Raw genomic sequence first — 24395 nt, forward strand, 5'->3', positions numbered from 1 at the left:
GGTTTTTACCACAGAAAACCCTGCGGTGGGAAAGGTAAGTGGGAGTTTTTCTAAGAAATGTTTTAATTTTCTTATGAAATGTCTCCTTTAAGAAGTAAAATGTTGTCATGCCTAAGTGTCACCACTGGGGGCTGTATGGAGCACGTACCTTCTCATGCTTTGCTCAGAGATCACACTGTGTCACAGAAGCAGCAGGCTTTTTTTCCTCCGGCTAGCAGGCAGACCTCTGGTAAGTTCGCAGGGGGGATTTTGCTTCACCAGACACCCCCTACCTGGGCTGAACTCTCCCCCTCTTCACGAGGCTGAACATTAGGAGAGAGCTAAAGAACGATCGGCGATGCTGTTTTTTCTTTCACCGCCCCTAGCACAGCGGTGGCTTTTAGGTCTCCTCCCCGCCATCCCTCCCACACAAGCCGATCCCGGCGGATCGGCGGCCCACGCTCGCGCGGGAAAACTGTTTTTTAAAAGAGAAAGGGGCGGGGCTTAGCGCGGCATTGGCGTTCTCCAAAGCCGCCGCGGGAGTGTGTTGTAAAAACTCCATTTGTGCTACCTGCAAGTTGTCGGAGGGACACAAGAGCTAAGAGGGGCATGAAAGAAGTTTGGTGACACAGGCATTCCTATTTGACACATTTACTATTTGCATCAAGCTGAGCATCAATAGCAGCGGCAGTGGCTGAACTATTGCTCAAGCAGTGGATGTGATTTCTTCTGATAGTACCTCTGCTTTTGTGCATTGGGCTAAGGTCAGAAGGGGGGTTTAAACACCCCCAAAAAGGCTAAAAGGGTCTCCCTCAAGCTCTGGAAAGCCTACCTATCTCTACAATGGCATCCTCCCCTGAGAGTGGGTAGATGGTCAGAGTGAGCATCGGGGCCATGAAATGTTTGCAACTGTTTTCATCACTGTAGCCCCTGTTTGTTACTAAAAAGGTCTGTTTTCCTCAGCCATGATAGGATTGAAGAAAAAAAAATAAAGGTTATAGGCTTTAATCGCATTCCAGTGTGGGACAAAATGCGGCAAGTTCTCTTCCATTACCCAGGACCCTCAAACTGAGGAACTAGGGGCAGGAAAAGATGAATTCCCTCAGGGGACTGTGGTGAGGCTGACTCCTCTTCTGAGGTGTCAAATGCGGGTGGATCAGCTTTCACAATCTGTAAGATTGATGGTGCAATTTCTTGCTGAATGGTCTGCTCCACATTTATGTACCCTTAACTGAGTGTTTGGGTTCGCTAAAGCCTCCTCAAGCTGTGCATACCTTTCCTGTTTCATTGCTGGAAAAGCTTTTTTGTATCTTAGTGGATCACCCAGATAACTTTTTAGGAGGGAAAAAAATCCTTTTTTTCACACTGTATTCTATGGTGGAGAAAATTCATTAAAGTGGGGTATACCAGCAATTAACGCTGCTATATCCTCTGGGAATAAGAGTTTGACTTGTCCGGCAGACAATGCTCAAATGCTTAGGGATCCAACGAATAAAAAGTTGGAATTCCTATTATTAAAAAAAAAAACAAAAGAAAAACACTTTTTTTTCTCTAGCAGATTGAGTGTTTCAGCCTGCACTGATAGTAATTAGTTAATTGTTGAGAGACCAGTCTAAACAGGTGTTCAAGGTTATCCTGCTCAGCAGGCTCAGGACCTGGCAAGCTACTAGCAGCTTTATGTTTGCAATAGTTGCTATGAGAGATTCTATCCTTCAGGCCTTTCGCCCTTCGCTAAGCACCATGCAAGAAGCTCCTGGCTAGTCTTCCTTTTGCGGTAGCTATTTGGGGATGATTTGGGTAATACATCCAAAGAAATTCTAGGGGAAAAAGTACCCCTTTGCCATTTTAAGAAAAGGAGTAAATGTATTTTCTTTTAAAGAAAACTCCAGGCAGTCACGACGGCCTCCGCCATCATGTTCAAAAGGTAACCCTCAGGGTCAACCCCAGGGACAAAAGATGTCTTGGGGGAGGAAACCTACAAAATACTGAAGCCTCCTTATGAGGAGGCGCCTCCGCTCACTCGAATAGGGGGAATTCTTCTGCATTTGTCAAGGATCTGGGGAAGAGTGTCGAGACAGATGGGGGACTTCCTCAATAGCTCCAAGGTACAAACTGGAGTTCCCAGAGTTCCTGTTTCCTCATTTTCTCAGATCAAACATTCCTAAGGATCCAGAAAAACAGAGGTCTTTCTCTCAAGCATTGGACCATCTTTTGGCAAAAAATTATCATGGTGGTCCCCATGTAAGAGCAGAGGTTGGGGTTTGGTTCAAACCTTTTTTTCCAAAACCGAATGGACATTCTGGAACTCAAAAATTCTAAATTCAATTCCTGAATATAACCACTCTTTTTTTTTCGCATGGAGTCAGTCCAATCAGTTATCTCCATCCTACAAGGAGTAGAACTTCTGGCGTCAATCGACATCAAAGATGCATACCATGTGCCTATTTCCTTGCTCACTAGTAATATCTACTTTTCAAGGTGAAAAATCTTCATTTTCAGTGTGTAGCTCTTCTTTTCGGTCTAGCTACTGCACCTTGAGTGTTTACAAAGGTTCTGGGCCCTCTTCTAGCCATATTAAGGGCCCAAGGTATAGCGATTATGGTTTACCTAGACAATCTGTTCTTGATAGACCAGTCGGTAGCCAGCTTAGACCAAAGTATGGTCACCACATTCAACTACCTGGAATATCTAGGTTGGATTCTCAACCTAGAAGAAATCTTCTTTAAGACCATGAAGAAGGCTAAAACACTTGGGTCTGATCATAGATACCCCCAGAAAAGGGTATTCTTGCCCCAGGCAAAGATCTGCGCCATAAAAGGAACTGATTCAGGTGGTCAAAGCAAGATGAATTCTTCTATTCAACGTTGCATGAGATTCCCAATGTGTCTGACTCCAAAGCCTACGGCCACACCCCCCTGAAAGCGCCCGATCTCGTTGGATCTTGGAGGCTAAGCAGGGTCAGGCCTGGTTAGTACCTGGATGGGAGACCAGGAAATACCAGGTGCTGTAGGCTGGGTGCGCCGGAGCCTCAGTTTATGGTTAATAACCAAAAATCTGCAAAGGGGAAAATCCTTCCTTCAGTTACCTGGGAAGTGGTAACAACATATGCCAACCTTTTTTGGGTTGGGGAACAGTCCTGGAAGAGGCAACTGTCCAAGAGAAGTGGCCCAGATCAGAAATGGCCTTGCCCATTAACATTCTAGAAATTCAGGCAGAGCACTTGATCCTGAGGGTCTGAATGTTCAGTTTATGGTATTGTCCTGCCAGGATTCAATCCATCAATTCCACAGCAATGGCCTATATTAATCACCAAGGGGGCACAAGAAGTTGTGCGGCTCAAAGAATGGTGAATCATACCCTATCTTGGGCAGAAAACAATATACTTTGCCTATCGGCAGTCTTCATTCTAGGAATAGAAAATTGGCAGGCGGACTACTTGATTTGCCAGCAGTTGTTCCCGGGAGAATGTAGATCTGTTTGCGTCCAGGTTTAATAAAGAAATCGACAACTTTGTGTCAAGAACAAAGGATCTGCTAGCATGCAGAACAGATGCCTTGCTATTCCCGTGGAATCGGTTCTCACTGATTTATGCATTCCCTTCTATTCTGCCTGCGTCCACGACTTCTTAGCAGGATCAAGCAGGAAGGGAAGTCATTGATTCTTGTGGCCCAGGAAATCTTGGTATGCTAAGATCGTAAAGATGGCGGTAGTGGACCCATGGACCCTACCGCCACGGCCAGACCTTCTCTCGCAAGGTCCTGTATTCCATCCTACTTTACAAACACTAAATTTAGGGTTTGGCTATTGAGACCAACATTCTACTCTGGTTAATGCAAGGAACCTGGCCTCCAGAGTCATATATTATAGTCTGGAAGGCATATGTCTCCTGGTGTGAATCCAGGGGTTGGCGCCTCAGGAAATATATCATAGGTAGAATCCTTGACTTTCTACAGCTGGGATTAGAAATAAAGCCAATCTGGAGTCCTATCAAGGACCAGGTTTCGGCCTTATCTGTATTTTTTCAGCGACCACTTCCTTCACACTCTTTGGTTTGTAGCTTTATCAAGAGGTAACGCGGCTTAAAATCTCCGGTTAAGTCACCCCTGAACTCTTGGGACTTGAATTTAGTCCTGTCGACGTTACAGAAACAGCCTTTTGAGCCGATACGACATATTCCCTTGATCTTTTTTGACAAGGAATCTAGTTTTGCTGGTAGCCATATCTGCTGCAAAAATGGTATCCAGAGTTGGCTGCTCTTTCTTGTAAAGAGCCATATATAATTATTCATAAGGTTGTATTGTGTCCTTCTCCTAACTTTCTCCCTAGGGTAGTCTCAGGTTTTCATTTAAACCAGGATATTGTTCTACCTTCATTTTTTCCCAGAACCCCATTCTACAGAAGAAAAGTCACTACATTCTCTTGATGTGGTGAGAGCAGTCAAAATCTATTTAAGAACAACTGTTCAGATTTGAAAAACTGATGTTTTGTTTGTATTGCCTTAAGGTCCTAAAAGAGGACAGGCAGCATCGAAATCTACTATTTCTAAATGGATTCGACAAATGATTGTTCAAGCTTATGGTTTAAGGAGGAAAGTTCCACCTTTTCATATTAAAGCACACCCCACTAGGGCTGTTAGTGCTTTGTGGGGGTGCATCACCAAGCTTCCATGGTTCAAATCTGCAAGCCCTCAACTTGGTCTTTAGTCCATACATTTACCAGATTTTATCAGGTGACTGTAAAAAAGGCATGAGGATATCGCCTTTGGGCATAGTGTGCTGCAGGCAGCAGTATAACTCCTCTAGTCTTATGTTGCCCTAATTCTGTTGTGTCTCCCTCCCCTCAGTTGGCATTGCTATGGGACATCCCACATAGTAACTACTATGGCTCTGTGTCCCATGATGTACGATAAGAAAATAGGATTTTTATAACAGCTTACCTGTAAAATCCTTTTCTTTGAAGTACATCAATACTTCAATTTGAAGTACCGTATTTATCGACGTATAACACGCACCGGCGTATAACACGCACCCCAAGTTTAGGAGGGAATTTTAAGGAAAAAAAAAACTTTTAGGAGGGAAGTTTAAGGGAAAAAAACTTTCATTTAAATGCCCATCATTGCAGCCTTCTCAGTGCAGCCTTGCCCCAGTGCAGCCATGTCAGTGCAGCCATGTCAGTGCAGCCATGTCAGTGCAGCCATGTCAGTGCAGCCATGTCAGTGCAGCCTTGTCAGTGCAGCCTTGTCAGTGCAGCCTTGTCAGTGCAGCCTTCCCCAGTGTCCATTGCAGCCTTATCCCAGTGCAGCCTTGCCCCAGTGCAGCCTTGCAGCTCGCAGTTTGAAAATCCTGTGATCCCCTGCGATCCTGAGCTTCAAAATCGCCGAAATGGCGCTGAAATACACAGAGCCGGTCCTCGGCTCTTCTCGGCGGCTCTCGTTCACTTTCGGCTCCACTCGTAGTCCCGCCCAGCATGGGTGTGACTGTGAGTGGAGCTATCGCGATTTTCCCCTGATTTTAAGGGGGAAAAAGTGCGTGTTATACGCCGATAAATACGGTACATCAATAAATGACATGTGTATTGCTTTGCTAAAACTGAGGTACTCCCAGTAATGGGAGGGGTTATATAGGGAGTGGACTTCCTGTCTTAGGGTGTGCCAGTGTCCATCACCTGAAGGTGGCCTATAACGCACATAGTAACTACTATGGCTCTGTGTCCCTTGTTGTACTTCAAAGAAAAGGAATTTACAGGTAAGCTATTATAAAAATCCTATTTTCATAACAGCTTACCTGTAAAATCCTTTTCTTGGAGTACATCACGGGACACAGAGGTCCCTCCCCTCTTATTGAGATGTGTATATATTGCTTTGCTACAAAAACTGAGGTACTCCCTGTATGGGAGGGGTTATATAGGGAGGGGGACTTCCTGTTTCCTTTTCTGGTTATACCAGTGTCCATTCACCTAAAGGTGGCCTATAACCCATATAGTTATTACTATGGTGCTCTGTGTCCCGTGATGTACTCCAAGAAAAGGATTTTACAGGTAAGCTTTTATAAAAATCCTATTTTTGCGTTTTTTTTTTTTAACCAAAAATATGTAGAAGATTACACATCGGGCTATACTGAGCAAAAAAATTTTTTTTTTTTTTTTTTTTTTTCAAAATTTGGGATATTTATTATAGCAAAAAGTAAAAGATATTATGTTTTTTTTTCTAAATTGTCGCTCTTTTTTTGTTTATAGCACCAAAAAATAAAAACTGCAGAGGTGATCAAATACCACCAAAAGAAAGCTCTATTTCTGGGGAAAAAAAGGACATCAATTTTTGAGTACTACGTCGCACGACCGTGCAATTGTCAGTTAAAACGACGCAGTTACATATAGCAAAAAATGGCCTTATCAGGAAGGGGGTAAATCCTTCCGGGGCTGAAGTGGTTAATAAACACTGGAAAGTTTTGAAAAATGACAGGATTCTCGACCCTAAATTACCTGAACATCCAAAGAATATCTATAGAAAGGCTAGAACATTGAGGGATTTTGTGGCTCTGAATATTGTTGATCTACCTCCAAGGGTAACCTTTTTTGGTTGCCTAAAAGTTTTTTGTTTTTTTTCCTGTCGGGGGTGCAGTATATACAAGGCTATTGGGTATTAATAGTAGTAGGACACAAACTTTTACATCTCAGAGCACTCAGACACTACGATATTCAAAGTTATATTTTGTGTTCCACTAGGTATGTGGTTTATCTCCTGCAGTGCCCGTGTGCTCTTCAATATGTTGCCAAAATATGTGGTAATATATGCATACAATGGACAGTATACTGATGAAAAAGAAGATGCATTGCTTGAATTTTCCTGCAGTGCACTTCACATTCGCAAATAATTAAGATTTTTGTCTTCTCTTCCCAGCATTATGAAGCTTTGGCAAACCGTGCAGCTGCCTCTGGTCATGTAATAGACATCTATGCCTGTGCTTTAGATCAGACTGGGCTCCTGGAAATGAAATGCTGTCCAAATAATACAGGGTAAGAAAAAATGGAAGTTGGAATGGATGCAATATTATTTCTTTCCAGCCTGTGTGGTTCTACGAAAGCCAAAGCTATGAATTTATAAAAAGCTTTAATTGTTTCTGCCTTAGAACTAGTGGTCAGTGTACAAAAAACAAAGCACAAGAGAGCAGTGCAATGTACCAGTGTATGTCCTCTATACTAAGTCTACATGTTTTCATTTTGATTTGGACAATGGAATTTAAAGCAGAACTATAGCCAAAGAATTGTTATAAAACAATAGCCTATTAAAGTTAAAGAAAAAAAGCAGCTTTTGTTGCAATACTTACCTAGGATTAATATATTAAAATGAAATACTAGCAAATATAGGATTGTGAATGCAATCCAGAAGAGAAATGAGTGTTATCAGAAAGATCCCAGTGCATGCAACCCTGTGGAATGCAATGGAGACAATTGCATTTTTTTATGTCAAACATAATTTTTACGCTTCTGGTTTTCAAATCTTTATTTTTAGTAAAAAGTAGACTGAAATTAATTTTAGTGTACACAACCACAATATAATACCCATTTTTTTTTTATAATACATAAAAGATGAGGTTGCATTGAGTAAATAGTTACCATATATGTTAAGGCGTAAAATGCACATTTACATAAAAGGGCACAAAACTACAGTACCTGAATTGTCCATAGGTGTCGCTTTAAAAGCCTTTACAGGTCATGGGGCTCGATTGACTAAAGAATATCTTATGATATACCGTATTTATCGGCGTATAACATGCACTTTTCTTTAATCGTACATTACGGGACACAGAGCCATAGTAGTTATTATATGGGTTATAGGTCACCATCAGGTGTTGGACACTGGCACACCCTAAACAGGAAGTTACCTCCCTATATAACCCCTCCCATACCGGGAGTACCTCAGTTTTTTTGTCAGTGTCTAAGGTGTTGGCCACGAGTGAAGATGTGCTGTGCTGAGCTCCACTGGAGCAATCCTTGCTGGGGCTAGCTATGCAGCAGGATCCATTCAAAGTGTCTTTTAGGCTGAATTGAATGGTACCTGGGCCTTGTGGCGGAAGAAACAAGGTTTTGTCTGTAACGCTTCTCTTTTTAGAGAGCTGGACCCCGGGAACCAGTACTTTGGTATTCTAAGCCATAAAGTTTTACTGGCAGGGTGCTATTACAGGTCCAGGTGTGTGGTTTCCCTGAGGGTCCCCGGTTCCTGAAGGTTTGTTAACGGAACCCACTGTGAAGGGTGAAGATTGGTTCTGTTAGTTTTACCACAGAAAACCCTGTGGTGGGAGTGGAGTTTTTCTAAGAAATGTTTTAATTATTCTTATGAAATGTCTCCTTTAACCACTTGCCGACTGCCTCACGACGATATACGTCGGCAGAATGGCACAGGTAGGCAGAGTAACTCGTACGTTATTCCCCTCCCGCAGGGGTGCCCGGGGCAGTCGGCATTGTTGCAGGAGCGCTCCGTCCTGAGAGGGAGACCACTGATTCATGGCCACCCCCTCACGATCGCTCCTGATGAATGGGAGGCTTCCTCTGCTTCTGAAATGCAAACAGAAGCAGAGGAAGTGATGTCATCTCTCCTCGTGGAGCCTTTTCGTTCCGGCTCCCGAGGAGAGAAGACATCAATGCGAGTTTGCACCAACACTGCACTAACCCTTGTACACACAGGCACATAAAACGCCCCCCGATAACCCCCCTGCACCCCCAGTGACACCAATAGCAGTTTTTATTTTTTTTACTGATCACTGCATTGGTGTCATTTGTGACTGTTAGGGCTGTTAGTAGTAGGCCCCTTTAGGTCTAGGGTATCCCCCTAACCCCCCCCTAATAAAGGTTTAACCCCTTGATCGCCTCCCAGTTAACCCTTTCAACCCTTGTCGCCAGTGTCACTAATCGATCATTTTTCTGATCGCTGTATAGGTGTCATGGGTGACGCTAGTTAGCCTGTTAGTTATTTAGGTTCACTGTCAGCTTTTTATAGTGTCAGGTACCCCCATATACTACCTAATAAAGGTTTTAACCCCCTGATTGCCCCTTAGTTAACCCTTTCACCAGTGATCACCTTATAAGTGTTATGGGTGACGCTGGTTAGTTTTGTTTTTTATTACCCAATACAGGTTTAACCCCCTGATCGCCCAGTGGGTGATATCAGTTAGGTTTTCGGGTCACATAGGGTCTACGTCACCCCAGGCAGCGTCAGATTAGTGCCAGTACCGCTAACACCCACGCACGCAGCATACACCTCCCTTAGTGGTATAGTGTCTGAATGGATCGATATCTGATCAGATCTATGCTAGCGTCTCCAGGAGTTTAGGGTTCCCAAAAACGCAGTGTTAGCGGGATCAGACCAGATACCTGCGAGAACCTGCGTTTTGCCCCTCCGCCCAGCCCAGCCCACCCAACTGCAGTATCGATCGATCACTGTCACTTACAAAACACTAAACACATAACTGCAGCATTCGAAGAATCAGGCCTGATCCCTGCGATCGCTAACAGGTTTTTTGGTAGCGTTTGATCCAGTTGCAGACAGCCTAGGAGCTTTTTTACCTGCGAGTCTCACTAGTGTACCAGACTATCATCTGTCAGATTCAGGCTCAGAATACGATCCTGTAGATGACAGCGGCTCCATGACAGATAGCTCTGACGACGGAGTTGTGGTCCCTGCCAAGGTCAGGCGTACCAGACCCTGATCTTCTTTTGCTGTTGTTGAGGTGCAAGAACCACAGGGCTCTCGTATGGAGCAGAGAAGTACTAGTGCCGCTCATCCTTCTGGTGAACTGGCAGGCACCAGCGGCCTAGTACACCCTGGTCATAGTCAAACCAGCACTGCAGTAACATGTGGCGATGTGGCAAGTCCCATAAATGCAGTTCAAGCTGGCGAGGTGGCAAGCACAAGTAGTGTCCCGCTGACAAAGACAGGCCCGTCGTGCCCATAGTGTCCTTCCTGCAGAATTTGCCGATCCTAATTGGGAGCCCACCACTTCTGCAGCACCCGTACTTCCATTCACTGGCCAACCCGGTATTCAGGTGGAAACAGTTGATTTTACGTCACTTGATTTTTATTTGCTGTTTTTCACCGAAGATCTCTATAGAGCTATTGTGGACCAAAGTAATTTGTATGCTGGTCAATTCATCGCCGCTAATCCCCAGTCCTCCCTTGCCGGAGATTGGAAACCAATTACGGTTTCTGAATTTAAGATCTTTCTGGGCCTATCCATCGATATGGGCTTAGTTAAAATGAGTACATTGCGGTCATATTGGTCCACTGACCCAATTTACCATATGCCCGTGTTCTCTGCCTCCATGACCAGGGCATGATACGAGCAGATCTTGTGGTTCATGCATTTCAACATCAATGAACTCTGTCGTCCTCGTGGAGACCCTGGATACGATTGGCTCTACAAAATTCGGCCCATTGTAAACCACTTCAACCAACGTTTTGCAGACTTGTTTACTCCCCATCAAGTTGTCTGCGTTAATGAGTCCCTGATTAAGTTTTCTGGCCACTTGTCTTTCAAACAGTATCTTCCCAGCAAGCGTGCCAGATACGGGGTCAAGATGTATAAGCTCTGTGACAGGGCCACAGGCTATACATGTAGTTTTATGGTTTACGAGGGAAGAGATACTCACGTAGAGCCGCCAAACTGCCCAGATTACATAGGGAGCGCTGGCAAGATTGTGTGGGACTTGGTGTCACCTTTATTCGGAAAGGGGTACCATTTGTATGTGGACAAAAATTACATGAGCGTGCCACTTTTTAGTCACTTGTTTGATCATCAGATTGGCGCACGTGGCACCGTGCGATTTAATTGCCAGGGCTTTCCCCAGCGGCTTGTAGATTCCCGTCTTAAGCTGGGGGAGAGAGCCTGCTTGAAGTGTAGTAATTTGCTCACTGTGAAGTGGAGGTATAATAAGAATGTTTTCGTTCTTTCCTCCCTTCATGCAGACACGACGGTCCAAATTCCTATGGCGACTGGTGTTGTGGAGCAACCCCTCTGTATCCACGAATATAACCAAAATATGGGAGGGGTGGACCTCAACAACCCGTTGTTGGCGCCGTACCTAGTTGCCTGTAAGGCCAGACGCTGGTACTAAAAAGTGTCTGTATACTTATTTCAATTAGCTTTGCTGAACGCTCATGTGCTATACAGAGCTTCAGGATAGACTGGATCCTTCCTTAAATTCCAGGAAGAGATCGTCAGAGCCCTTCTGTTTCCATACGGTGCTCCACCTCACCTTCCCAATCCAAATGCAGTAAGCTGGCTGCATGAGAGGCATTTTCTGTATGTCCTCTGGAGTACCCCTACCCAACAAGCCCCCAAAGAGGATGTCGTGTCTGTAGCAAGCGCGGATATAGGTGTGACAGCCACTATTATTGTCCCTCCTGTCCTGGCAATCCTGGTCTTTGCATTGGTGAATGTTTTGAACGCTACCATATACTAGTGGAGTTTTAGCGTAGGGTACAGCACTGCACAGACTAGGACACACTTTCACAGGGTCTCCCAAGATGCCATCGCATTTTGAGATTCCCGAACCTGGAACCGTTACAGTTACAACCGTTACAGTTACAAAAAAAAGTGTAAAAAAAAATATATATATATATAAAACAAAAATAGTTGTCATTTTATTGTTCTCTCTCTCTCTCTCTCTCTCTCTATTGTCTCTCTACTGTTCTGCTCTTTTTTTACTGTATTCTATTCTGCAATGTTTTATTGTTATTATGTTTTATCATGTTTTGCTTTTCAGGTATGTAATTTTTTTATACTTTACTATTTACTGTGTTTTATTGTTAAGCATTTTTTTGTTTTCAGGTACGCCATTCAGCTGCAACGCGGATTTATTTATCTTGACAGCAACAGCGTTTGCTCCCACGATACATAAAGCTGTGACTCCAGCGCTGTAGGAGGTGATTTCACCACCACAGTTAAAAAAGAGCATATATGCCAAAGCATGGGGGCAGCAGGGGTGGAGGAGTGATTTGCTCCTAACTTTTGGGGCGGGTGCCCCCATGCTTTGGCTATATTTTTTAGGCCATTCAGCTGCAGCACTGATTTATTTATCTTGACAGCAACAGCGTTTGCTCCCATGATACATAAAGCCGTGACTCCACCGCTGTAGGAGGTGATTTCACCACCACAGTTAAAAACAAAATGGTGCATGTCTGCCCATCATTAGAAGTGGGTGGATGAAGGGAGGTATTCAAATGGTGGGCATACCCACCGATCAGTCTCTTTTTTTTTTTTTTTTTTTTTTCCTTCAGCCCACAGGCTGCATGAAAAAAAAGATTACAATATATGCCCAACAAGGACCAGCAACATACTAGTATGTTGCTGGACTTTGAGTGGTTATACCAGAATGATGTACACAGAAGAACAGTAATAAAATTGCGCTTGCTCTAATTAATAAGCCGCTAACACAGCAACAAGAGAATTTGCTAAATAAACCAATAAGAAACAAAAAGTGTAGCGCTAAAAGAAAATACACCCTTAGTGTATCAATGTGAAAGATGATAAGTATTATGTGATTGTCCAATATTTTCAATACAAACAAAGGTGCATCCAAAACAATATAAATGTCTTTCGGTGACCTGGTAATAAACACTAGAGACCTCAAAGGTCACCACTGATGAGAAATTGTGTAATATACCATCAATAGCGTGTAGTTCAATATAAATATTTAAATAACAAAGTAATTTAGTATAACAAGTCTCTGGTTCAGCTGGTTGCTATTATGTCCATAGTACATACACATTGGATCTAATTAGATGGTAAATATATACAAATCCATTCCAAACACCGCACCACAGTGTCCTTAAAAGAAATGTGCAATGCCCACTCCCCGTGAAGATGGAGGCTTACCGGAGGGTTTGAACCCAGATCAGTGTATACTGTCGGGGTCAAACCAGCTTGTATTGCACAGCGGCAATGAAGGGGAGACCTTGGCAACCAGGAGATGGAAAAGTCCCAAGGAGCTTCATGGAAGGGTCTTCTCCGAAGTGGCGTTAACTATCCCCACGTATAACTCATAGAAGATAGAAAGGGGGCCACATAGTGTAAATCCGTAAACAAATACTTTTATTGTAAAAAAGAAATACACTTACATTTTAAGAAGATAAAAAAGCGCTTGTAAATAAAATAAAGGCGGCAGTGGAGTCCTCCCGACGCGTTTCGTCTAACAAGACTTCGTCTAGAGGTTACAAAGGAGAAAAGCGAAAAAGAGTATAAAGGGTCAGGGTGTTTTTAACCTGAGCTCCCAAACCCTCACTGAAGCAGAATTGTCTATATTAGATAAGGGCCTTAAATATGCCCCCCCAAAAAAACTTGATAAATTCCATACATTTATGGACGTTCACAGATACATACGTAAGGTCAACATCCAGAGGTATCTGGCCTCCAACCCAGTCCGTACCGATTATCCGGCGGCTACCTCAGGAACCGTCCATTCGGATTTGGCTAATCCTTCTCTTTTCTCCCCCCTGTTCCTATAGCCCCTGCCGTGAAAATCTTTAGGGACCTGATCTTACAGGATCTGGCTAATTTACCAGAGAAACGCATTCGCCATCCCCCACTGTCAAAAGGTGGAATGGAGTCTCTATGTGCGCGTAAAGATCTGGTGGTCCGCCCTGCGGACAAGGGAGGAGGAATAGTTGTCTTAGATAAAAGTCAATATGAATCAGAAATGCACCGAATTTTAAATGAACCAGGCACTTATCGAATACTACCCAACAACCCTACTCACATGTATAAGCAACAACTACAACATTTGGTTTCAAAAGGTTATGAATTAAAAATCCTGAATAAAAAAGAGAGAGATTTCCTGATCCCCATGGCACCCCGTATCCCTACTATATATTATCTACCAAAAATTCATAAAAATCCAGTCTGCCCTCCAGGCAGGCCAATTGTGAGTGGTATCAATTCCATCACAGCCCGAGTAGGTAAATATATAGATTTTTTCCTACAACCTCTAGTGAAGAAAACACCTTCCTATCTGAAGGACACCAGTTCTACCATCAGACTCCTTGAGAATATTAGTGTGCAAGACGACTATATCATGGCTACTGCCAATGTAGCGTCATTGTACACGTGTATACCACACGATAAGGGCATTGAGGCGGTCAAACATTTTTTGGCCCGTGAACATTCATTGGCGTCCTTCCAATGCGATTACCTTGTAGAGTTACTCGAGTTCGCAGCCAAACATAATTACTTTTGGTTTGACCACAATTTCTATCTCCAACAATGTGGAGTGGCTATGGGGGCGAAATTCGCACCTAGCCTCGCGAACTTGTTTATGGCCAAATGGGAGGAGGATGTCGTCTATACCCATGAAACCGGTTCTCTGGTCTTATGGGCCAGATATATAGACGACATCCTCCTCCTATGGAATGGTACTATGGACTCCCTCAAAGAGTTCTTCGAATGTCTGAACTCCAATGATAGAGGGATTTCTCTATCATATGAGGCTAGTAGGATCAAAATTCATTTTTTGGACTTACAGATTGAGTTAGTGGATAAAAAATTTATATTCAGTACATATTTCAAGTCTACAGACCGCAATGGTTTTATTCCTGTGGACAGTTGCCACCATGGATCATGGTTGAGCGCAGTTCCGCGAGGACAGTTTCTAAGACTTCGCCGGAACTGCACTGACACAGAAGTATTTCTTGAGCAAGCGGAAAACTTGAAATATAAATTCCTGGATAAAGGATATGATAGAGATAGTCTGGATTTTGAAATCCAAAGGGCTATGGATACTGACAGGAAATCCCTATTGGAGATTAAACCCAAGAGGGAGCCTGATGGGAAGCTACGATGGGCCATGTTGACATCTTTCTCAATACAACATAGACAAATTAAAAATATTGTAAGGAAACATTGGGACGTTCTCAAGCAAGACAACATCTTGGGTCCTCTTATTCCTGAACAAGCTAATGTTATTTTCAAGGGTGCTCCTTCGATACAAGGTCGAATAGCTCCCAATACCATCAATGCTCCCATCCATCCTTCTTTCTTTCACGACTGGACTGGCTTCTTCCCTTGTAGGAAGTGTATAGTATGCCAACATAATACTGTGAGGACTCGTAAAGTGACGGAATTTACTTCCACGGTGACGGGAAGGAGATACACTATAAAACCGTTTTGTACATGTAGTACTAGGTACATAGTGTATCTCATCACCTGTCCCTGTCACAAACAATATGTAGGCCGGACCACCAGAACTTTTTCCATAAGAGTGGGGGAGCATATTGCCCTGATTAAAAGTAGAGACCCAAAACACACAGTCCCAAGACACTTTAAAGAATTCCACGGTGGAAATCCAGATGGATCACAGTTTGTTATTATCGACAAATATATACCACCATGGAGAGGGGGTGCTAAAACCAGAGGGGTTTCCCGTCTAGAAATGTTTTGGGCACATGAGCTGCGGACATTTGCCCCATTGGGGATGAACGTGGAGATTGATGTCAATGCGTTCATAGACCAGTCTTAATTTAGGGCTCTAGCGTTTTAAGTTTTATATACGCATGTTTTGAAAGTTCACCTTTGAGCCGTATTGTTTGATGGAAAGTGTATGCATACATGTGAATCCAGCTCATTCAGTCTCCGGCATACAAACTACCTTACATGCCATATACAGTACTGATTCTGTTCCTTTTAAGGTTACCATCTATTATGGTCTCTATTGTGGGTGAGGCATTTTATATCCTTAATCACAATGTACACAGGATGTTATCGCCCCAGTATATGGATTCTTATAGGGATGATTATTTCCCCTTGCTAATAAAATGTAAGGCAATTTTTACTACCTAATTTGGCATTTTTTATGTTACGTAGAACAGTTTAGAATTCTCCTATGGGTCGCTATGTTTTTACATTAGGGGCTTGAGAAGCTCTACTGTTTGTGGGCGTAATATATGGTGGAGCGCAAGCTTCCCATTGATTGGTTGTTGCTGAAACGCGAGCCGCTCCATAATGTTAGTTGAGCGCATTCCTGTTTCGCGTCGTGACGTCACGACGTCATATCGCGCAACGTACGGAGAATTGTCTCCGTATATTTGAGGAAACAGCACCCTTTGGAACGCATACAAATCCAGAACGAGGCTTGAGATGAATCTCGTTCTCGCGGTGAGACGTTAGGACGTTATACCGCGAGATCGTAGGTGGGTTAACTCCGCACATACTAAAATACTCTCTCAGGTACCTATATCAACACTCTTATATATTACCACAACAACTTTGCGGGATTAACACTGGCCCCATTGGGATTATAATATATTGTGACCACCGGGCCGAATGATAGGGAGGTGGAACGCAAATATGGTCCCGCCATACTGAGGCCTGGAACGCACGCGGGTCCGCCATCTTGGGCTACCCGGAAGTGCTTGGTTTACGGAAATTGAATGGGCTGGAGTCACATTACATGGATTACAGCACCTATATTATGGAGTCAGGCTGCAGTGGATGGACACCCCTAGACGAAGTCTTGTTAGACGAAACGCGTCGGGAGGACTCCACTGCCGCCTTTATTTTATTTACAAGCGCTTTTTTATCTTCTTAAAATTTAAGTGTATTTCTTTTTTACAATAAAAGTATTTGTTTACGGATTTACACTATGTGGCCCCCTTTCTATCTTCTATGAGTTATACGTGGGGATAGTTAACGCCGCTTCGGAGAAGACCCTTCCATGAAGCTCCTTGGGACTTTTCCATCTCCTGGTTGCCAAGGTCTCCCCTTCATTGCCGCTGTGCAATACAAGCTGGTTTGACCCCGACAGTATACACTGATCTGGGTTCAAACCCTCCGGTAAGCCTCCATCTTCACGGGGAGTGGGCATTGCACATTTCTTTTAAGGACACTGTGGTGCGGTGTTTGGAATGGATTTGTATATATTTACCATCTAATTAGATCCAATGTGTATGTACTATGGACATAATAGCAACCAACTGAACCAGAGACTTGTTATACTAAATTACTTTGTTATTTAAATATTTATATTGAACTACACGCTATTGATGGTATATTACACAATTTCTCATCAGTGGTGACCTTTGAGGTCTCTAGTGTTTATTACCAGGTCACCGAAAGACATTTATATTGTTTTGGATGCACCTTTGTTTGTATTGAAAATATTGGACAATCACATAATACTTATCATCTTTCACATTGATACACTAAGGGTGTATTTTCTTTTAGCGCTACACTTTTTGTTTCTTATACCAGAATGATGCCTGCAGGTTTAGGTATCATCTTGGTATCATTCTTTTCAGCCAGCGGCTTTCATGTAAAAGCAATCCTAGCGGCTAATTAGCCTCTAGACTGCTTTTACAAGCAGTGGGAGGGAATGTGTCCCCCCCGCCGTCTTCAATGGTTTTCCCTGGCTCTCCTGTCCCAACAGGGAACCTGAGAATGCAGCTGGTGGTACTGCCAACTGACCATAGAGCCGTTCAGAGACCAGAACGGCTCCAATCATCTCTCTGGCCTAAGAAACCGGAAGCCAAGAGCATTTTATGACTTAGATTTCGCCAGATGTAAACAGCGCAATTGGGAAAGCATTTTATTACACCGATCTTGGTGTGGTCAGTTGCTTTGAGGGCAGAGGAGAGATCTAGGGTCTAATAGACCCCAATTTTTTCAAAAAAGAGTACCTGTCACTACCTATTGCTATCATAGGGGATATTTACATTCCCTGAGATAACAATAAAAATGATTAAAAAAAAAATGAAAGGAATAGTTTAAATATAAAATAAAAAAGCTAAATAAATAATAAAAAAAAAAAAAAAGCGCACCCCTGTCCCCCCTTGTTCTCGTGCAAAGGCGAACGCAAGCGTCGGTCTGGCGTCATATGTAAACAGCAATTGCACCATGCATGTGAGGTATCACCGCAAAGGTCAGATCGAGGGCAGTAATTTTAGCAGTAGACCTCTTCTGTAAATCTAAAGTGGTAACCTGTAAAGGCTTTTAAAAATGTATTTAGTTTGTCGCAGCTGCATGTTTGTGCACAATTTTAAAGCATGTCGTGGTTGGTATCCATGTGCTTGGCCTAAGATCACCTTTTTTATTTCATCAAACATCTGGGCAATATAGTGTGTTTTAGTGCATTAAAATTTTAAAAAAGTGTGTTTTTTTTTTTTTTTTGAAAAATCGCTGCGTAAATACTATGTGAAAAAAAAATTAAACACCCACCTTTTTGATCTGTAGGGCCTTTGCTTTAAAAAAATATATATATATAATGTTTGGGGGTTCAAAGTAATTTTCTTGCAAAAAAAATTTTTTTCATGTAAACAAAAAGTGTCAGAAAGGGCTTTGAAGAAGAGTGGGTGATGTGTGACATAAGCTTCTAAATGTTGTGCATAAAATGCCATAACAGTTCAGCCCCCCCCCCCCCCCCATGACCCCATTTTGGAAAGTAGACACCCCAAGCTATTTGCTGAGAGGCATGTCGAGTCGATGGAATATTTTATATTTTGACACAAGTTGCGGGGAAAAAGATAATTTTTTTTTTTTTTGCACAAAGTTGTCACTAAATGATATATTGCTCAAACATGCCATGGGTATATATGAAATTACACACCAAAATACATTCTGTTGCTTCTCCTGAGTATGGGGATACCACATATGTGAGACTTTTTGGGAGCCTAGCTGCGTAAAGGACCTCGAAATCCAAGCACCGCCTTCAGGCTTTCTAAGGGTGTAAATTTTTTATTTCACTCCTCACTGCCTATCACAGTTTTGGAGGCCATGGAATGCCCAGATGGCACAAGCTCCCCCCCCCCCCAAATAACCCCATTTTGGAAAGTAGACACCCCAAGCTATTTGCTGAGAGGTATGGTGAGTGTTTTGCAGACCTCGCTTTTTGGCACACAGTTTTGAAAATTGAAAAAAAAAAAAAAAAAAAAAAAAAATTTCTGTTCTTACTTCATTTTCAAAAACAAATGAGAGCTGCAAAATACTCACAATGCCTCTCAACAAATAGCTTGGGGTGTCTATTTTACAAAATGTCATGGGGGGGGGGGTTGGGATGTGCTATCTTGGCATTTTATGGCCTTCGAATCTGTGATAGGTAGTGAGGAGTGAAATCAAAAATTTACACCCTTGGAAATCCTGAAGGCGGTGCTTGGTTTTTGGGGCCCCGTACACGGCTAGGCTCCCAAAAAGTCCCACACATATGGTATCTCCGTACCCAGGAGAAGCAGCAAAATGTATTTTGGGGTGCAATTCCACATATAACCATGGCATGTGTGAGCAATATACCATTTAGTGACAACTTTTTGTAAAAAAATATTTTTTTTTTTGTCATTATTCAATCACTTGGGACGAAAAGAAAAAATATTAAGTGGGCTCAACATGCCCCTCAGCAATTTCCTTGGGGTGTCTGCTTTCCAAAATGGGATCATGGGGGGGGTTGTACTGCCCTGCCATTTTAGCACCTCAAAAAAATAGCTTTTAGTTTATGACTGCCTATCTATGTAAATTCCAGAAAATGTACCCTAGTTTGTAAACGCTATAACTTTTGCGCAAACCAATAAATATACATTGACATTTGATATTGACATGACATTTTTTTTTACCAAAGACATGTGGCTGAACACATTTTGACCTAAATGTATGACTAAAATTGAGTTTATTGGATTTTTCCTATAACAAAAAGTAAAAAATATAATTTTTTTTCAAAATTTTCGGTCTTTTTCCGTTTTTATCGCAAAAAATAAAAATTCGCAGAGGCAATCAAATACCATCAAAAGAAAGCTCCATTTGTGGAAAAAAAGGATGCAAATTTCATTTGGGTACAGCATTGCATGACCGCGCAATTACCAGTTAAAGCAGCGCAGTGCCAAATTGTAAAAAGTCCTCTGGTCTTTAGGCAGCCAAATAGTCCGGGCCTTAAGTGGTTAAAAAAAAAAGTAAATGTAATCATGCCTAAGTGTCACCACTGGGGGAGATGCTATGAGAGATTCTATCTTCAGGCCTCACGCCTGGGCGTGGTACATATGTATAGAATACTATGGTTGAAAAATTGGTCAGCTGAAGCATCATATATATAAAAAAAAAAAAAAAAACTCCTGGCTGGTTTTCCTTTTTGCAGTGAACAGCTGTTTGGGATATTTTGGATAATTCATCCAAATAATTTCTAGTGGAAAGGTACCCCTTTGCCATTTAAGAAAAGGAGTAAATGTATTTCATTGAAACAAGCTCCTTCTCCAGTGACGGGGGCATCAGCCTCCACGCAGTCATGACGGCTTCCGCCGTCAAGTTCGAGAGGTAATTCTCAGGGACAAAAGAAACCCACAAACAAGATACTAAAACCTCCTTAAGAGGGGGCGCCCCTGCTCGCTCGAGGGGGAAAGACTTCTGCAGTTCTCAAGGGTCAGGCAGAAAGAATGTCGAGACATACGGGTGGCTTCTTCAATAGCTCTAGAGTACAATCTGGGGTTTCAAGAGTTCCCGTCTCCTCGTTTTCTTGGATCAAACGTTCCTAAGAACCAGAGAAAAAGAAGTCTTTCTTCTAGCATTGGACCATACTTTAGCAAAGAGTGGTCATGCTGGTCCCCATGAAAGAGCTGTAGTTAAGGTTTTATTCAAACCTTTTTTCACTGCAAAATCGAGTGGAGGTGTCAAACCCATTTTGGATCTCAGGAATTTAAACCGGTTTCTGAATATCCGCACTTTTTTGCATGGAGTCAATCCAATCTTACAAGGAGGAGAACTTTTTACATTGATCGACATCAAGGGTACATACCTCCATGTGCATATTTCCCCGCTCACTAGAAATATTTACTTTTTAAGGTAGAAAATCTTCATTTTCAGTTAGTAGCTCTGCTTTCGGTCTAGCTACTGCACCTTGAGTGTTTACAAAGGTTTTGGCTCCTCCTTTAGCCAGACTAAGGGCCCAAGGTATAACGATTATAGTTTACCTAGACCAGTGATGGCAAACCTTTGCACCCCAGATGTTTTGGAACTACATTTCCCATGATGCACTCTGAAGTGTAGTTGAGTATCATGGGAAATGTAGTTCCAAAACATCTGGAGTGCCAAGGTTCTCAATCACTGACCTAGACGATCGGCTCTTGATAGACCAGTCGGTAGCCCGCTTAGACCAAAGTATGGTCACCACATTCAACTACCTGGAATACCTAGGTTGGATTCTCAACCTAGAGAAATCTTCCTTAAAACCATTAAGGAGATCAAAATACTTGGGCCTGTTCATTAGATACACCCAGAAAAGGGTATTCTTGCCCCAGGCAAAGATCAGCGCCATAAAGGAACTGATTAAAGTGGTCGAGGCAAGATGAATCCTTCTATTCAGCTTGCATGAGGGAAAGATGTTCCGTATGCTCAGTTTCATTCAAGACTGCTGCAAAACGGTATCTTATCGCTTGGAACAAGAGGGTTCAAGCTCTAGATTTTCCAATGTGTCTGACTCCAAAGGTGTTCCGAAGGCTCAGTTTATGGTTAATAACTAAAAAACTGCAAAGGGAAAAATCCTTCCTACATTTACCTGGGAAGCGGTAACAACATACGCCAACCTTTTTTTTAGGTTGGGGAGCAGTCCTGAAAGAGATAACTGTCCAAGAGACGTGGTCCAGATCAGAAATGACCTTGCCCATTAACATTCTACAGATTCAGGCAGAGCGCTTGGTCCTGAGGGCCTGGACGTTTAATTTGCGGAGATGTCCTGTCAGGATCCAATCCGACAATGCCACAGCAGTGGCCTATATCATTCACCAAGAGGGCACAAGAAGTTGTGCGGCCCAGAGAGAGGTGAATCATATCCTATCTTGGGCAGAAAACAATGTACCTTGCCTATTGGCAGTTTTTCATTCTAGGAATAGAAAATTGGCAGGCGGTCTATTTGAGTCGCCAGCAGTTGTTCCTGGGAGAATGGTTCCTTCACCCTGATATCTTCTGACAATAGGTCAAAGATGGGGGGATTCCAGACATAGATCTGTTTGTGTCCAGATTCAACAAAGAGATTGTCAACTTTGTGTTAAGAACAAAGGATCCGCTAGCATGCGGAACAGGTGCCTTGGTGTTCCCGTGGAATCAGTTTTACTGTTTTATGTATTCCCTCCTTTTCTGCCTCCATCCACGACTTCTTCGCAGGATCAAGCAGGAAGGGAAGTCGGTGATTCTTGTGGCCCAGATGATCTTGGTATGCAGAGATCGTAAGGTTGGCGGTAGGGGTCCCATGGACCCTACCACCACATCCAGACCTTCTCTTGCAAGGTCCAGTATTCCACCTTACTTTTCAAATGCTAAATTTAACGGTTTGGCTATTGAAACCCACATTCTGAGGAAATGTGGGCTGTCAAGTTCAGTGGTATCTACCTTGGTTAATGCAAGGAAGCCTGCCTCCATAATCATATATTATGGAGTCTGGAAAGCATATGTCTCCTGGTATGAAACCAGGGGTTGGCACCCGAGGAAAATAGGTCATTGGTAGAATCCTTGACCTTCTGCAGATGGGGTTAGAAATAAAGCTGGCTTTGAGTACTTTCAAAGGACAGGTCTCGGCCTTATCGGTATTTTTTCAACGACCACTTGCTTCGCATTCTCTGGTTCATAGTTTTTTCAGGGAGTAAGGCGGCTTAATCCTCCAGTTAGGTCAACCCTGAACCCTTGGGACTTAAATTTAGTTCTGTCGGCATTACAAAAAATGCTTTTTTTGAGTGGATACGACATATTCCCTTGGTCCTTTTTTTGACAAGGAAACTAGTTTTTTTGGTAACCATATCTTCTGCAAGAAGGGTATCAGAGTTAGCTGCTCTTTCTTGTAAAGAGCCATGATATTATTGCAGATGGGCGCAGATTAGGCTGCAGATGGGCGCAGATCAAGCTGCACTGAAGCTGCAGATGGGCACAGATCAGGCTTCACTGAAGCTGCAGATGGGCACAGACTGCATTGATGCTGCAGATGGGCACTAATCAGGCTGCATTGATGCTCACTGACCATTATTTTGCTTCAAAGTGGTTTATTTAAAAAAAAAACTTTTTTTTCCCCTGAAACTTTCCTCTTAAATTGGGGTGCATGTTATACGCCGATAAAAACAGTAATTGAATCACGTGGCACATTTTTTTCCAATTATCTCATGAGATGCTGAAAATGTCAATTCAATATCGCCTCATAAGTTGTTTTACCTCACAAACCAAAAACATGAGGTAAATACCTCTTCGTTCACTAAAGCAAATAAATAAATAAATGCATGAGTTGAATAAATAGTGGTCCAGGCATGAGGTATTTAAGGAATGTAAAAAAATAAAAGCCAATTTGGAGTAGTCTCTGCCTTTTTGGATCAGTTTCTCAACAGTAATGCATAGAAACCTAAATATGGAAGAACACAGAATCATCTGGGCTGATTTACTTAAAGTATAACTAAAGGCAAAACTTTTTTTTTTGTTTTGATTTGAGCGGAGATAGATTAGACCCCTTGCCAGGTTTTTATTGCTGTCTGTGTCCCCGTTGGAGAGATTCACCCTCCCTATTTGTCCTGTTTACTGTTATCATTGAAAGTGAAAGAAAATCCCAAATTTGGGGTTGTCCCCATAAAAGTAATAGAGGGGAAATCTTCCAACAGGGACACTGTTTCTGGTGACCTAGGCGTCCTCAAGGGATTCTTTTAATTTGTGGGGATTTATTCTCACTTCCTGCTTTGGCTATGGGACAGAAGCAGGGCCGTCTTTAACGCAGGGCAAAAGGGGCAACTGCCCAGGGCCCAGTTATTGTTGCGGGGCCCGAAGCAGCAGCCCCTTGAGCCCGCGCCAGTGGTGCCAATGATCTAACATTCTGCCTGCCACAGTGACGCTGCTGAAGTCCCGCCTCCTGGCTGCTGCTGCTGCTGACAATAGTGGTTAGTTGCTAGGACCGCCCAGCGTCTAGCAACAAACCACATGGCTAATCTGACTCCAACTCCGCCCCCGCATTCAGCGGAGATTGGAACTTTCTCCTGCAGTCCTGGCTGCTGCCACACCTCCAGGCTACCCCTGCAGCTGTCAGTGGTGGTTGGATGCTAGGTCACGACCACTCAGCATATAGCAACCAACCACATGGTTTGTCTGACTCCACCCCAGCCCGATGTGTTCAATGGATGAGCACAGGATTTCCTGCTCCAGACTGGGCTGCTGCGGCTGTTGCCAGTGCCACATGGCTTGTCTGACCACTGCCCTTCCACCCCTCAGTGTTCAGTGGAGGAGCACAGGGCCTCTTCCTCCAACTGCTGCCAGCCCAGTGCCAGCTCAGTGAACTCAAGGAAGGTAAGGAAAAGCTCTGATTTATTTTAGAAGAGTAGCAGAAGCTCTAGAGTCCCTGATATAAGGAGGGGATCCTGATGAAGGGGGGAAATGTGTGGACCCTGATGTAAGGAGGGGGTCCTGGGGGGCTCTCTGGGGACCCTGATGTAAGGA

At 43.1% G+C, this 24395-nt stretch overlaps 1 protein-coding gene and 1 pseudogene across 2 annotated transcripts in view; both read left to right on the forward strand.

Annotated features, from left to right (window-relative positions):
• The window catches only part of SEC23A (SEC23 homolog A, COPII coat complex component), a 248004-nt gene that overhangs the window by 75531 nt on the left and 148078 nt on the right, over nucleotides 1–24395 (forward strand). For both annotated transcript variants that reach the window (XM_073609690.1, XM_073609691.1), the window contains one exon: nucleotides 6878–6993. In XM_073609690.1, coding sequence (XP_073465791.1) covers nucleotides 6878–6993 — 116 coding nt within the window. The remainder of the gene's footprint in view (nucleotides 1–6877; nucleotides 6994–24395) is intronic.
• LOC141120662 (5S ribosomal RNA) lies at nucleotides 2877–2992 on the forward strand (annotated as a pseudogene).

Source organism: Aquarana catesbeiana, linkage group LG13 (genome assembly GCF_042186555.1).
Source record: "Aquarana catesbeiana isolate 2022-GZ linkage group LG13, ASM4218655v1, whole genome shotgun sequence".
NCBI lineage: Eukaryota > Metazoa > Chordata > Amphibia > Anura > Ranidae > Aquarana > Aquarana catesbeiana.